This window comes from Eschrichtius robustus, chromosome 5, assembly GCF_028021215.1.
Source record: "Eschrichtius robustus isolate mEscRob2 chromosome 5, mEscRob2.pri, whole genome shotgun sequence".
NCBI lineage: Eukaryota > Metazoa > Chordata > Mammalia > Artiodactyla > Eschrichtiidae > Eschrichtius > Eschrichtius robustus.
In genome coordinates, this window is record NC_090828.1 from 123,640,956 (window position 1) to 123,657,088 (window position 16,133).

Here is a 16,133-nt window from a genome sequence, read left to right on the forward strand (position 1 = left end):
GGAGGAGACTAAAGAGACATGACAGGTAAAGGCCATGTGGGAGCCTGGACCAGAAAAAGGATGTTAGTGGAAAAACTGGTGAAATCCAAATAAAGTCTGTAGTTTAGATAATATTACGGTACCAATGTTAACTTCTTGGTTTTGACAATTACACTGTGGTTTTATAATATGTTACCATTAGCGGAAGCTGCATGAAGCATATAACCAAACTCTGTACTCTTTTTGCAGCTTTTCTTTAAGACTAATATTATTTCAAAATAAATAAAAAGCAAGTTCCAGCAATTCCACTCATAGGTATATATACCACAAAGAATTGAAAGCAAGGACTCAAACAGATACTTGTACACCCATGTTCGTAGCAGCATTTTTCGTAATAGACAAGAAATGGAAACAATCCAAGTGTCGATGAACAGAGGAACGGATAAACAAAATGTGGGCTATTCATACAATGAAATATTATTCAGCCTTAAAAAAGAAAGATCCTGACACGTGTAACAACATGAACGAACCTTGAAAACATGCTTAGTGAAATAAGCTGGTCACAAACACTGTACGACGACACTTACATCAGGCACCTAGAATAGGTAAATTTATATACAGAAAGTAGAGTAGTGGTTCTACTCTTCTATTCAGGGCTGGAGGAGGGGAGAATGGAGAGTTACTGTTAATGTACAGAGCTTCTGTTTGGAACAATAAATCTATGAGAGTGGATAGTGGTGATGATTGCACAACATTGCGAATGGACTGAATGCCAGTGAACTGGACACTCAAAAAAGGTTAAAATCATCATTTCTCACTGTGTATAATTTATCACAAAAAAGTGGAAAAAGCATCGAAAATTACAAATAATTATCCAATTTAGGCAGATGTAGAACTTCAGAGATTTCCTACATTCAAACGCAACACAGGCATGATTTATTAGCCCACATTTTCTACCCAGAGCTCCGAAGTTTCAAAGTCAGCCGCACGCTAGAGCACAGATGCCTAAGCTAAGACATTCTCACTGCTGGGGATCATTCTTTCAAACCTTTGCAAAGAGTAAGTTCTTGGGTACCAGACTGAAGGTTCCTGATCTGTGTTCTGGTACCCGCCCCACAGCACGGGAAGTCCAAACGCTGTGTGCATGAAGTGTTGCTGAGGAATGACCCCCCGCCCCCCAAAGCACTCCCCAAAATGAAGAACTCAAATTTACAGTACTAGCAGAAGGAAAAAGCAAGCGTGCCCACACACACACACACACACACACACACGCACACGCCTCGTTAACCTTTGTCAGAGGTTATCTGGGCCACAGGTTCATCTTTTTCAGGATAATCTGTGGTCTTGCTGATCTTCTTCCATCTCCTTTGGCCCTTTCACCAGTGACGGGGAGGGTCAAAGAAAAGAACTCTCAGAATGATCAACTCTATTAACTGGTAAGTTCTCTGACTGAAAGGTAAAGAATAATCACGGAAAATGTGTTTTATATACTATTTGGGGAAGGGGGGAATGGGGTCAGGAGAACTGACCCAGAAAGGTTTAAAAGTAGCAGAGGTGAAAAATGTATGCTTTAGACACATGTCCCGGGAGGGCTGCCCAGCAGTGTCCTCCCCAGTAGACGGTCCCAAATGACAAGGGCACTGGGACAAATCGACACTTAGAGGCTTCCTCCTTGAAAGCAGCCTGGAGAGCCACTTACGAACTGTGCAGAAATAACTAAGAAATAATAAGAAATCAATCTCATGGGTTCTTGCACATACGTGTTTCTAACCAGATATAGAAACACCCAGCCTGGTCACTCACATGCTCTAAATGACTTTGGTTTATTGTCCCAAATAGAATCCAACTGCCTTCAATGGTGATTCACCATTTTCAAGTGGATTTTCGAGAGGACCTCCAAAGGCAATCCAAATAAGACTTCTGCAAATGGTTCGAGCGATGGCAGGACTGCTTCTCAGGATGGCACCTGCTGACAGTCGGCTAAAATACCAGGCGTACTATTCAGTCACCCCGATACATCTTTTTTCTCAAGGATGATGATTCTTCAAGGAAGGATCCTCCTTCCACCCAACTAAGTGAAATGAAGTTGACAGTAACCTACCGTCCAAGGCTCGGAGGTTCAAATGGGCTCCTAGCACTCAATAAACAGCTACCATTCATATGAGTGAAAGTAGAATGAGTTTTATAGATGCTTACCTCTCTCAGAGTTGGCTTGCCAATGAAAAAGTCTGTGTTTTTGCTGCTTTTGGGTGGGTTGAACTTGGGATTCAGAAAAGCACATCCATTTGCGATGGCCTCCAAGGGAGCCGGGCCTTCATAAGGGAACCCAAGTCCAACAAACAGCTGTAAGACAGAGGAGCACACCACATGTAAACACATCAATCAGGACTGGTGTCCCTGGCTCATGGGGGTCTCTTCTGGGCTCCATTCCTGTGCTGATGCCTCTGAGACTCTGGAAAGTTCCCAGGCCCTGGTTGGGGGTGGATAAATGAGAAGCCAGCTTACACCAGGGCCTGAAAAACATGACCAGGGACCTGTAAGCGCCCAGGAAGCTGCTCAGGTCATTATGAATTTCCCTCCTTTGTAAAAAAGTAAAGCAGTAAGTGTCAGGATGGGCAGCTGAGGGGGTAGGGAGGTGGAGGTAGTCAAAGAATAAAAACAACAACAAAACCCAAGACCCAACAATAATCTTTCTGTAACTTACCAGGAGACATGACTGCAAAAACACTTGCTTAACTAAACAGAAGGTTTCTTCATTGAACCAAAGGAACAACAGGCCCTTTCAGTGATGCTGGGAAGAGGGACAGAAAGGTCGCTGGGCGGTTTGATTACAGTTCACATGGAGCTGCATTAAAATGATGGTAGGTCAGCAAACATGGGTTTTCATAATGGGGTTTTCGCTGGGGGACACCAGCATCTTGGGTTTTATTCTCGCCTCAATGTGGGGAGAGGGTGTAGAGCTGTAACTGGGCAAGGCTTTCCCACCCCAGCAAGTAAACCACGAGTTGTCCCCACGGCAGACAAGAGATGGCAGCAAAAACACATGTCAGAGTCCTCGCCGGGACCACGGCTGAGAGCCGCTGTGACAAAGGGGACTCTCTGCAGTTCAGTGGCACTGATTCCTGGGTCCAGAAATGAAACATCATCTCATAGAAAGGCACCCTTGCGTACCCTCCCCTCGGGGTATTTCACACCACTGGGCGGCTGTGGGTCCTGACGGCCTTGGTCCAAGTCTAGGCTTGGTGACGTGTGAGATCTCCCTACCCACATGAAGGAGCCTATCCTGAAATCTCTCCAGTTTCCCAGGCACATCAAGTGGCAAAGGATAACTGGGTCCCAGGGTGTCCTTTCCTTCTGCCATCATGTTGGGGAACATCCACACGGCCACGCCCCGAGAGTGAAGGATGCTGCTGAACTGGATACGGCTAGATGCTTGAGCCTCCTTTCCCGGGCCCTCTCCCCAGTAATCCTGTCTCTGCAGCTGCTTTAATTGAATGATGATCTGGAATACTTCTGCCTAGACAGCCCTGAGTCTAACCCCGGCAGCACTGGAAGATGCAACCCGTACGTGCTGGGCACTCAATTCCAGGGCTGAACGCGCAGCGTGGCCCATGTTAGACATACTGGAGAGCCATGAAGCCCCCGCAGGGAATTTTCTGGGGGCAAGAAACTAAAATCTCAGGTTTTCTGGAGAGATGCCCCATCCTATAACTGTATGTTCTTCTGCACAGAACATGGTACTTAACCTTTTTGTTGTTTGGAAGAATAACCTTTCATATCCTGTAAACCTTGAGATGACCCTCAGGGGTGTCCACAGAGGAGGGAACTGTGGAGGAAAAGCTTTGAGAAGCCAGCCGAGCTCTCACTGCTGGCTGAGTCATTTCTCCTGGAGCAGAAGAACCAGAGACACAGGGGTGAGGGAAAATGTGGTAGCAGAAGAGCTTGGAAGCTGTCTGCCATGAGGGCATGAAGAACTAGTCCCAAGACATCCCAGCTCTGTTAAATATGAAGAACCCAGGGTTACTATCCTTGAGGCTTTGGATCTCTGTGATCTGCCACCCCCAGCAGATTTTGGGGAGAAAGTGTCGGGTCTCCGGGGAAAAGAGGACCTCTGTCAGGCCGTGGCTGGGCTCAGGAAAGCACAGGGCTTCCAGATCCTGGAAGATGCAGACAGGGGTCTCCGTGGGTTTAACCAGGGGCCCAGAGTGTTTTCTGACCTCTGAAAACCGGGGCCTGCCATGAAGTGCTGATACCGCCATCAACACTAAATTACAAAGAATAACTTTGGAGGAAATGTAGGAAGCACAATGGTTGTCTATTTAAATAGAAAATCCTGGGAAAAAAATTTAATTAGCTCCTTCAGGCCCACCAATCTGAACCCATTAATTAAAAGGATTTGAGGCTGTTGCTTAATGGACTTGAATGGGACCTAGGTTTAATTATATGTGAATAACAATTTGCACCACCTCTTCTGCCCTGCTGGCATCCGAATATCTCAGTACACATAAACACTTTGGGCTAACTCTCCAAAGCCTCACCATTTCAGAATGAAGCTAAAGCAAATACCACACAATTTCTTGGCAATGAGTCTTCTCGTCACACTAATTAGGGTCGCAGGAAATGCATTACTTGGAAACACCAAAATAACAGTTCTTTGTCACTTCTGTCAATAAGCAACCTTCCTTCTTGCTTCCTGTGTACTCACTACCTGTGACATTATAATGGAGCAGATGTATTAAGGTCAAATAGCACACCTGAGGTTTGAATGACAACAGGATAGGCAGAGAGGGTTTATCACCACCCAAGGGTATTGCATGAACTTCTGAGTGCTTATGGCCTTGCCACACGCTGGTACCTTAACCACACTAAATTGCTTTTCCCCTAGTTCCCCACTCCCCCCATCATTCTGCTCGCTTACAGATTTCCTTAGCACCGGGGCAAGAGAGACACTGCAAGAATGCATTCAAGTGCAGAGGCTTAACTCCTCAGGAGGACACAGCATATTTTATTGATGCTTCATCTGGCTTTCAGAAGCCTAGAATGTAATGAGGATCTTCCAGACGACGAGACATCTCCATGGCTGCAGCTCTGACTCCATCAATGAGCGTTTCTAAATAGAGCTTTAAATTACATGCTCTAAAATTTAACTTTTGAACTAACACTCAGGAAGAGAGAACAGATGAAGCTCTAGGATTGGGAAGTCCCTACACGTCGACAAAGAGTTTAGTTAAGCCACTCAGATTTGTACTCTGTGTGAAAGGAGAAACGAAATTGTTTTAAACCCCTAAGTGGAGTAGTTCACAAAGAATCCTTTAAAGGTGGATAAAGGTAGTTCTGAGACCAGGACAATGTGGTGATTAAGAGCACAAGCTCTGGAGTCAGGCCGACCAGGTTTCCAACCCTGGCTGCATCATTTCCTAGCTCTGTAACTGTGGGAAATTGTTACATGCCTCTCTCTATGGATTATCTGAGGTCCACTGATAATGCATTCTCTCTAGCTGTGGGCCTTAGTCAAGGTAACACAAGCTCTCTAAACCTGTCTTTTCATGTGTAAAGTGGTGAAAGTAATTGTGCTTTATTTCATGGGGCTGCTCTGAGGATTCAAGGAGATACTTCATGGAAAGGATGTATTCCAAGGTTTGGCACTTAGTAAATGTTCGCTAAACGCTAGTCCAAGTTCAAACCCAGGTTCAACTTGACGTGCAGCACGCACACGACCTTTTGTTGTCTAGCTGGAGTTTGCTGTGCAGGAGTTGTGGTTGTGGGGTTTTACAAGAGGTTCAGCACCTGCTTACGTGTATTTATGAGTTCTCTGTGTTTCATAAAGTACCTGGATTAAAAAACAGGGAGGGGCATCCATCAGAAGAGAGAGGGGACATGGTTTACAGTGACTGCCTCAAGCAAAGGTCAGTCCCATGAGCCACATGCTATGGCTAAGCCTTACTTGTTTATTCTTCACATAATGATTGGGAATCATTACATTTTTGATAATAGGTATCCCTTTTATATCTTTAAAAAGAATCCATACAAGGCTGGGAATGGAGAAAATTTATTTTCCTGATAGGTGATGCTTTTGTGTAGCCGGCAAGGTCCCCTCTCTGGACATCTGTCTTCCCTTTTGTACCCAACGCTGATGGAAGAGAAAACAGTGGCCAAAATCTCTCCCATATATGTTTGGCTACACCCTCTCCTGGGCTCCATAAGCCCCTAACCTACCCTACCTGAAGACTGTCTCCTAAACGTCTAGAAGGGCAAAGGAGACAAAGACAATGATACTTGCCAAGCACGTTTAAGCACCCCAGGTTAGTCAGTATTGGCCAGTAAATCAAAGGTCATTTCCTGGAGACCAGCTCACTGGGTAGACTCCCAGACTATGCCCACTATGTAAGTGGCCTTCCAGAAACAAAACAAAAAATCCAACAACAACATCAAGATCACAAGTCCCTGCCCTTCGGTCATTTGGAAGCCCCAGCACAAAATCAAATGCATTGCAATTTGCATTGCGAAAGCATATTACCCTGGAGGTGGGGAGGAAGAGAACATTCAGATACACGTACAACTGCAGATGCCGACCATCTTCAGCTGTGCCAGCATGCAATGCCTACAATGAAAAGGCAGCTCAGGTGCACCTCCTTGGAGAAGCTGTCCGGACCACCCCTCTCACCCCAATAGCTCACCAGGCCTACCCCTCAGCTCTTAACAGTGAGGAGGCATCACAGGCCTGGCTCACCACCACAGTTAAGATGGGCTCTAACGGTACCGAGGACAGAGGATTTTAGTGACGAAGAGAGAATTCACGGACAGGGCTTAACACAGGGAAGGGTTAGAGAAACGGTCGTTACTGGTGCAGTGAAACCCCATGGTCGTGCCCCGTGATAACATAAATGGGTTGTGTGTATTTGGGTGTGAGGAGGTGCCTTTGTTCTTGAAACCTCATTCAGAGAGGTTAATGAATCCTATGTCCATACATTCTTCATTCTATATACATATGTGGGAGGGGAGGGGGGAAGATGGAGCGTGTGTGCATGGGTAAGTGTATGCAAATTATTTTCCACCTAGTTGGAATGGGAATGGCTTTTGGGACCTGTCACCAGGACGAAACCTGCTTGACTGCCTGAGGTTGGATACTGCAGGACCTGAAGTAGACATGGAAGACGGATTGCTCCAGCAGTAAGCTCGCTCTTGGGCTCTCTCTCACAGGGCCTGAGGATGTGGGCAACACCACGGAGAGGCAAGCACGGGATATCAGAAGGACAGTGTCCCTTGTTGGGGAGATCTTGGAGATCTAGGCACATTATTCAGGAGAAAAGCAAGAAATCACTCCTAGGGGCATGGCCCCAAGATCCCAGATGGCCAGTGGATTTCTTCTGGACTCCTTCCTTCATTCTTCATACGGTTATCTGAAGGCCTCTACAAGCCAGGCCCTGAGAAGGTACCTGTCAACAGAACAAGCAGAGCCCCTGGGTGCTCATGGAGCTGCACGAGCGTCTGGTCCACTGGTCGTGGCTGCCTTGGGCCCTGGGGTTCTGAGATAGCTTGTGCAACCACATCCAAGCTTGTGGGAAGAGCCACGGTTGATAGGGGGGGTCAGACCCGAGGATGGAATAGAACAGGGACAGTAGTACATACTGCCTATCTTCCAACCCAGCCCGGGCTTCTAGGCGAGTCCCACAGCTAAGCTGCTGAGCTGACATGGGAGGGAAACAGGGCCGCCATGCCCCCATCCAAGGGCTGGAGGGGGAAATGGCCAGAGTTGTGGGCAGAAAAGGTGTGTGGCAACAGCAGGAGAAGCAGCTGCTTCTTCCTCTGCTTTCCCACAGCCAGATTTGTTCTCGACTCTCACTGTCAGAAAGGGAGGTACCCGTTTGGGCTCACTCCAAATGCTCCTCCAAGCCAGCGTGGGATGCGAATGCCCCAATCTGTAAGGAAATTCCCCTGGTGAGACTGGGGGAGGTGGGCACAGGGAGGGGAAAATTAGGAAGGAGAAGAAAGAAATCATGTTAAGAGAGATGGGGACTGAAGCCAAAAATAAAAACACGCCACCCCAGTTCCGTCCTTATTTGCTGGCTTAAATTGCTCTCCTGGAGTTTGCTGGCCCGAATGACTCGTCTCTGGTCTTTTGATAAATAATGAATTCATCCACATTTATATGCCTATTAGAAGAGTCTTCTACATTCAACAACTTCCCAGCTCCTGAGCCCCGACTTGAGGGTTACACTGAATCCCTCCCGTCTCCGTAGGCTCTGTGGGCCCTTCATGAGGGCCCCTCCTCGCACGCAGGGACACAGTTCTGCCGAGGAGACAGTTTTCTGGGCTTGGTGCAGAGAATCAAAGATGGCTCATAAAGAAAAATAATAAGTCAAAAGCTGATTATGCATCAATCACTTCAATATGTCTCTAGACCTTGAGGGGCACCCGACTTGCTTCCCTCTCCCATAACGAGTCTGAGGAACGTGCAAACCCCATTCATTCCACACACACTTGCTTCTCTGCATCCCCAGTTCCGCACTTTCGATGTGGATTGGAATAAATCACTTCTAAATTGCTCAGAGACACCGAGGAAGGAGTTAGAGGCAGAAAGGGTTATAAATGCAAAGCCTGACTAGTCTTTAGTGTCATTATTCCAAAGCCCAAGATTCATTCATTTCACTGCTGCTGCTGGGTTCTGGGTAGAAGGGGAGCCTCAGCGATACACTGCCTCATTTTCATCATATTTGCCGACCGTTTCAGCCATAATTCCACTCGGAGTCCTTTCATATATTCTAGTCCTCTGAACAGGCAATACCAAATGGGATCAGCGACATCCTCTGAAAGCACCAGTTTTTCAAGGATAAACAGATGACCCTTACACTCAAAATTCCAGCTGTAATCCTTGGGTAATCTCGGGCAATCTCCGACCTCATGGCCTGGGCCTTTCAGGCCTCTTCTCTGTTGCTCTCCAGACATCAGGGACCTTAGCTTCGGCCTACCTCTCATTCTCTGACAGGGTAAGTGGATGGTCTGTAAGTAAGTGTTCTTTTAAGATCTGCAAGGCTGAGTAAGACATTCGCACAGCTGGGTTAATAGAAGCGTGTGGGGCAGTGACGACAGAGAAGCAGCGTTGCCAACTGTAATTTTAAAGGAGCTTGAGCTTTTCCCACAATCTGATGCGGGGAAAAGTAAAATGAAGCAAAAACAGCATTGCGGCTAAAGAGCCCGGACTTTCTAATGATTCTAAAATGTCCTCCTAAGACAGAAGGTGAACGGAAAGCAAACAGTACAAACCGGGGAGCTCTGGTGATGGCCACCATCATCAGACTGCAGATGACCTTGTAAGGAAATAAAATCTTAATGAAACAAACCAGATCTTTGGCCAGGGAGAGAAATTTATCAAGTGAATTTATTCACGGCATCACACACATGACTTGGGAGGTAGAAATGATCAAATGCATTTACCTATGGAGAAACTGAGGCAGAAAGGAGATGCAGATTCTTTTGGCTTGTGAGTATCCACTGAATGTTCTTAAGTTTGTATGTTTTTTCATGAGGCTGGTACGTCGAGGGCCTAGCAGAGCTTTCACTTGCAATTAAAAAATCACGAGTCAGGGTTACCTCCAGGGTGACCTCACTGACAATGGACAAGCCCAACTCTCTAGTCTATTTCCTCCTGTTTAGAATAAAGTTAACAGTAATACCTGCCCTGCCTACCTCTGAAGGCTGTGGTGAGAAGTAAACAGGACAGCGTATGTGAATATGCTTTCCCACACTGAAGTATCACACACACTGATCAGAAATGCTACGATGCCACAGAAACTCATCCGCTTAGCGTCTCTCCTCTACCTTGACAAAGAAAATGAAGTCAGGACCAGAGCTGAACAATTCACTATTGATAATGCAGGGCAGGGATCATGCTTGTTTTCTTTGCTCCTGTATCCCTTGCATGATGCCTGGCACATAGGAGCTGCTCGAGATGTATTTGTAAAATTCACAAATAAGAGCTTATTAATAAACATGAATTTTCATGATATGTATTGCAATCCTCTTTACTTATCTAAATAATTTACTTAACTCTGATATATTTGTCTAATACCTGTGATGTTATCGTGTTCAATACCATAACCCTTTTAATGGATTGCAGTATTTCACCTAAAGAACGTGTAGCATTTAGAGGCAGGAATCAGCAATCTATGCCATAAACATGTGAAAAGCTGCTCTACCTCACTCATAAAGAGAGAAAGGTAACAAGCACTGACTGATAGACTGTATAATATCTGCGGAGCCATTTTGGCTATAACCTTTAAAACTAAAAATGTATATATCCTTTAGCCCAGCTATTTCTGATACGGAAAGATTTTTAAGATATATACGTTTAATTTTTTTAAAAAAGAGCTTATTAATAAACATGAGGAATACATCAACGTGCCAACCAACCCTTCAAGGCCCAACACTGATCTATTTGCAGGTCCCCTAACCTCACCGGATGCGTTCATGGCAGAATTATAGGAAGGGCAGAGACCACTGGGTGGACACCCCCAGGATGTGAAAACACCACACTCATCATGCTACTGAAACGACCGTCCATCAGTTGCTCCTACCCACCTACCCACACCACGTGGCCTGAATTCTACATCTGTGACATTCAGACCCTCAGCCCCTTCTCAAATTTTATCTTCCACTATTTCCCGACACACAGACTCGCTGGGTTGGTCTCTTGACTCTCCTGGGTGTGTCATCTCCACCTCCACCACCTGACTCACTGCCGTCTGTGCCAAATGCCAGGTGCATCCACACCTGCATCCTTCATCTCTCACAGCTCTCACGATGCCTTCCTTGCTCCCTGAGCCCCCAAGGACTCTTCCCTTGTCTGAACTTCTCCAGTGTCCAGTACAAACGTTCTGAACAAGCAGGTGTGATGAAAAGCTAGTTGGGGGACGGGTTCCTTGAACAGGGGTGATTGGAGAGGTGGAGGAGTTAAGTGCCCCAGGCTTGCTGGGAAAGCTGCTGCTCTCTGAGAACGTCTGATACCCTACTTTTCCTGTTTGCCACCATGTCCCCAGCCCCTCACTTGATGCTTCTTGGCACAAAGCAGGTCCTCAGTAAATAAGTTTTAAATGGTAGCAACCTCCTTTCACAATTTGCTAACTATTAAGCTACAGCTAGTCTAGAAAACCACTGCCCAGCAATGACCTGAAGATCAACGGTACCACTGAAAAGAAAGCACCGAAGATTCTGATCCCATTTGCAATGGCGAGAGAAACAAACCTCCGCACAACAATACTGATGCATTTTTACAAAACTACAAAAAACTTACCTTGGTTTCTCGGAGAAGAAACTGCAAGTCCCGTCCACTGAGGATCCCGTGGTTTTTCACGTAACTGGGAATGTTCTTTGTGCTGGAGCCGTAAACAGTCGCGTGCACTTCCGTGTACGTGTGAATGATGTCCAAGTAGAGCTTCTTATTCTAAAGAGGGGACACAAGGAGAAGGTATTTCTCTTTTCATTCTCATAAAAACCTGCCTCATAGCTAGAGGTCACAGAGACAGGAGCTCTTAACATGGAGACTGCATGAATTTGGCAACCCAATTCCTAAAACTTCTTTCAAAAGTAATCTGACTGGATTTTGAGCATAAAAACAGTCACATGGATACTGTACAATTCTGCAAGAAGAAACATATCCTATAGCGACATACTACTGAATACCAACGATGGCGAGACCAATTGAAGTATTGGTATTTTGAAGTATTGTCCTAGCCTTGTAAATTACCGGGGACCCAACACTTTGCTTTTGGCTTGTCCTCCTTATGGGGGAGTAAGTTTGGGGAAGGAAAGCTCAGAGAAGGCAGTCAGTTGGATTGGAATATTTATCTGGAGACGCTAAACTGTCCCCGAGGAACGCAAACATCCGCAGCTCTTGCCAGGATTTCTAGTGATGATTAACTCATGTTGTCAGAACTGGATCCCACCTAATTCGGATCATGGGGAGATGAGAGTTTCCCACAGTATACCCTGATTGACTCAGCAGATGCCGAGATAATGAGAATATCCAGGTAGACAAAAGTGGAAAAAACGTTAAATGGAAACTCTGATGAGCCCTGAAAACATTCAAGAGTAGTTTTACTTTTCTTAGAAGCAAAACAAAACCTCTCCTCTGTGTTGATAGGTACTGAATTTCGAGGCACATTTTCTAAATCAAAACCACCTGCAAGGAGGAAGCAAGCTCCCTTTCCCTTCCTCTTCACGTTTCCGTGTGACTAAGTCACACAAGCTGGATTTTGTGGGTTGTCTTTTGGGTTTTTTTTTTTTTTTTTGGACATTTGAAAGATTCAAGTTCTGTAATGTTTTCCAGTTGTATAAAAGTGGGACAGGGTTTTGCCCATTTGAAGCCTGTTTTCACACACTCCAGGGAAGTGTAATAATCGCCGGTTTTGTGACTTAAGACCGCAAGGGACACGCGGGTGTGGCACCAGCAGCCGCAGAGCACATGATGGGGAAGCTGGCGCCGAAGAGAGGAGGGGCAGCAACACCCCGGGGGCGCGGGGCCCTCACTCTGACCTGGTAGGGCAGCTCCAGGCATCCCGAGCCCGGTTCAGGGTCTACCCTCTGCCTACATCTCGCAGGTGAGAATATTACAAAGCACTCAACTTTGGGGGATACATGTTTCAAATCCTGTATCCAAAGTCTTCATGACTGGAAAACCAGTACAGTCCAGTCTCCATTTTATGCACTGAATGATTTTCTTTTGTTTGGAATCAATCAAGTCCACCCCTGCACCCTACTGTGTGAATAAAATGAACATTCCGACTTAAAGTCTAATTTCATGCCACGTTCGGCGTGGCTGGAAGATGCTAAATTCATTACCTCAGAGATGTATACCCTTCCATTCGTGCAGAGGTGACTAGGAACAGTTTATAAACCATGACTCCCATTCAGCTTTAGCCAAATTTAGGATCATCTTCCTGGTGTGAGTTAATTGGAGGGGGTCTATGACACAGTTTTTGTGCTAGAGGGACCTGATTACTCCTGAGCCCACAAACCCCCTTCTCAGGGGCTCTACCTCCACCCCAGCCCCTGGTAGGTAGGCAAGGGCTTCTGTAACCCTGCCCACCCCCTGCCACTCCTGACCGGCCCAGGATGTGTCTGACCTGAGGGGGACCCATCCCCAGGCTGGGACAGTGTGGCCGGGCTCAGGACAATGAGCTGAGCTAGTCAGACCCTCTCTCAGGAGCTCAGAATCCTGCTCACAGAGAGATGACTGACAGACGGCTGGGGTTTTCGAGCAAAAAGGTCATGCAGTGTTGGAGTCCGGGCAGTTATGGACCAGATGCAAGTTCTGGGGAAGTCAGATGTCAGTCTTGGGGGTGGGGGTGAGAAGAGAACCAGGTAAGAGCTGAAAGGAGAAGAGGGAGACAAAGATGCATAATGGGTAATAAGAGGGACCTGGAGTGACTGCGACCTAGACATTCCCCCTGTGAGTGTGATAGAAAGAGCGCAGGGGTGGGGAGGGAGGAGGGGAGAAGGAGGGGGGAGGTGGAGGGAGAGGGTGAGAGCAAGGGGGAGGAGGAGAGAGAAGGGTGGAGGAGGAAAAGAGGAAGGGAGGGGGAAGAGGAGGGGGAGGGGGGAGAGGAGGGGGAAGGAGGAGGGGGGAAAGAGGAGGGGAGGGGGGAGAGGAGGGGGAGGGGGAGAGATGAGGAGGAAGGGAAAGAGGAGGGGGAGGGGGATGGGGAGAGAGGAGGGGGATGGGGAGAGAGGAGGGGGAGGAGGGGAGGGGGAAGAGGAGGGGAGGGGGAAAGAGGAGGGAGAAAGATGGGGGAGGGGGAGACAGACTGATGAGGGGGGAGGGAGGGGAAGGAGAGAGTTAGAAGAGGGGATGGAAAGAAAGGTAAAAGGTGGAGGACGAAGGGAGAGGAAGAGAGGAGAGACTGAGAAAGGAAAGCAGAGTGACAGAAGAGAGAAAAGCAGGGCCCAGAGGTGCTTCTGGGTCCCACCCCATCGGCCGGAGTCTGTCTGGATCCTTAGAATAATAGCAGATGCCCGAACTTCCCCCTCTCCTCCCCAACTCTTTTGTTTGGGCTACTCTGGGTGGATCCCTCCCATCTAAAGGGAGGCCTGTCAGGATGTCATGCAGGGCTTTTGGCAGGGACCGGGATGGGGGCAGGCATCTTTTCTTTAATACAGCAAATAGAGACATTTCCCTGTGAAAAACCAGCTGCTCACTAGTCAGGATGGACCAACAGCCCCTGAGCCAGGTCCGCAGAGAGCGACAAAGGAGAACAGCGAATGATCACCCAGGTCCTAACCTGGAGATGAATACTCACTTGCAGACAAACTCGAGGTTAGGATTCCCACACCAAACGCCTGGGAAGACACATGTCCTGCCATCCATCCCAGAAAAGGTTGGGGCTCCTTGAAGTTTAACAAGGGGGCAAGTTCAGGCAAAGAGAAAGAAGTATATGCCAAGGCTGATAAAGTCTATGAACTTATTAACAAGAAGGCACGGTAAAGTCTCAAAGCAGAAATTCCCTTCAGAGAGGATTTCTCTAATTTCATGAAGGAGGATATCACAACAGGTTATTAGAGGGAAAAAGAAATGTTTCAGATATAACCCTAACCTTTCAAGATGACATGACAATGAAGTGATTCCACCTCAGGTCTCTCGTTGCCACTTGTCAGAATTCTGAAGAAATCTGGCCAGGGTGATTCCCCAGGGTGAGCCGCCCCCTTCCTTCCCAATGTGAATGCTCACCGGATGCGAAGGGAACCCAAAGAGGCATCGCCAGCTCCAAACCACTGCCTGAATTTCCCAAAATCCAACTGCCTCCCGAACCTCCCCTCCTGGGTTGCCACGGACACTTCCACGCCTTAACGGGTCATTCAGTGCCTTACTTTCCCAGACCAGAAACCCTACCCCCAGGCTCCCGATCTCAGGGATTGGCATTCGTCTCCTAGCCAGGTACCAGAATCACACTTGGCATTCCACACATCAAATTAGTCACAAAGCCCTGCTGATTCTGCCTCCGTAATATCAAATTGTGTCCTCCTGTCCAGGCTTTGATCCTCGCTCACTTGGACTGTGCCAGGATGAACACAACCAGAGCTTAACAATCTGCCTGCAGCTCAAAAAGGTGATGCAACGAGTCCGTGGTTTCTACAAGTGAGCAGTGGTGCTGGGACGGGTTGCAAAAGAATCTGTGTGGCTCGATGCCATTTTTTAACCATGCAAAGCAGGAGTAGTCAGTGATATGCATATCAACAATATTTTTACATATGGGCATTTGGAGTTAACTACAAAAATATGCATGGGGATGACAGATACAAACTTCCAGCTATTGATCACTGAGGAGGGAAGGGCGGGTTTGGGGAGGCGGATGGAGCTTTCATGATATTTGAACTATATCATTTTTCTCTTAAGAAAACTGTTGGACAATATCAACATCTATACATCTGGGTGGTGGGCATATTTGATATATTTCACAATTAAAATAGAAAAATTAAAATACATGCAATCAAGAAAGAACAGAAACCAGCGGTATGACACCAAAGCTTGCACCACTGCCATCTCACTGGAGGACCTAGTTTTTGCCAAAAAGAGGTTCAAAGGATCTCCGTCTCTCCTCAATGGAAAATGCTATCTTTTGTGTTTAAGAAATAAGGATAAATTAGGAGTTTGGGATTAACATATACACATTACTATATATAAAATAGATAACCAACAAGGACCTACTACACAGCACAGGAAACTCTACTCAATATTCTGTAATAACCTATATGGGAAAAGAATCTGAAAAAGAATAGATATATGTATATGTATAGCTGAATCACTTTGCTGTACACCTGAAACTGTCACAACATTGTGAATCAACTATACTCCAATATAAAATAAAAATTAAGAAAAAAAAAAAAAAAGAAAGAAGGCGCTGCAGTTTTGTCAATTAATCATGGTCCTGGCCTGCCTTTCCCCACCCACGGGAAGGCCCCCAGTGGGAGGGGTGTGTGTGCAAAAGGCACCCTTCCCCTCCTGATTTTGGACATCCAGGCCCATGGTCAAGGTGACACCCCGGAACTGGGGGTCCCACTGATCCAAGAACTGGATCAATATCACTCTCCAGAAAGCTTTCCTCCTCTGACTTAAGAGACCAAGGTCAGAGAAAATCGTCTCCACCATAAACCCCATCACC

At 46.8% G+C, this 16,133-nt stretch overlaps 1 protein-coding gene across 5 annotated transcripts in view; it reads right to left on the reverse strand.

Annotated features, from left to right (window-relative positions):
• MGAT5 (alpha-1,6-mannosylglycoprotein 6-beta-N-acetylglucosaminyltransferase) overlaps positions 1–16,133 on the reverse strand; it is a 371,967-nt gene that overhangs the window by 33,420 nt on the left and 322,414 nt on the right. For all 5 annotated transcript variants that reach the window (XM_068545240.1, XM_068545241.1, XM_068545239.1 and 2 more), the window contains 2 exons: positions 11,270–11,419; positions 2,176–2,322 (listed from right to left, as the gene is read on the reverse strand). In XM_068545240.1, coding sequence (XP_068401341.1) covers positions 2,176–2,322; positions 11,270–11,419 — 297 coding nt within the window. The remainder of the gene's footprint in view (positions 1–2,175; positions 2,323–11,269; positions 11,420–16,133) is intronic.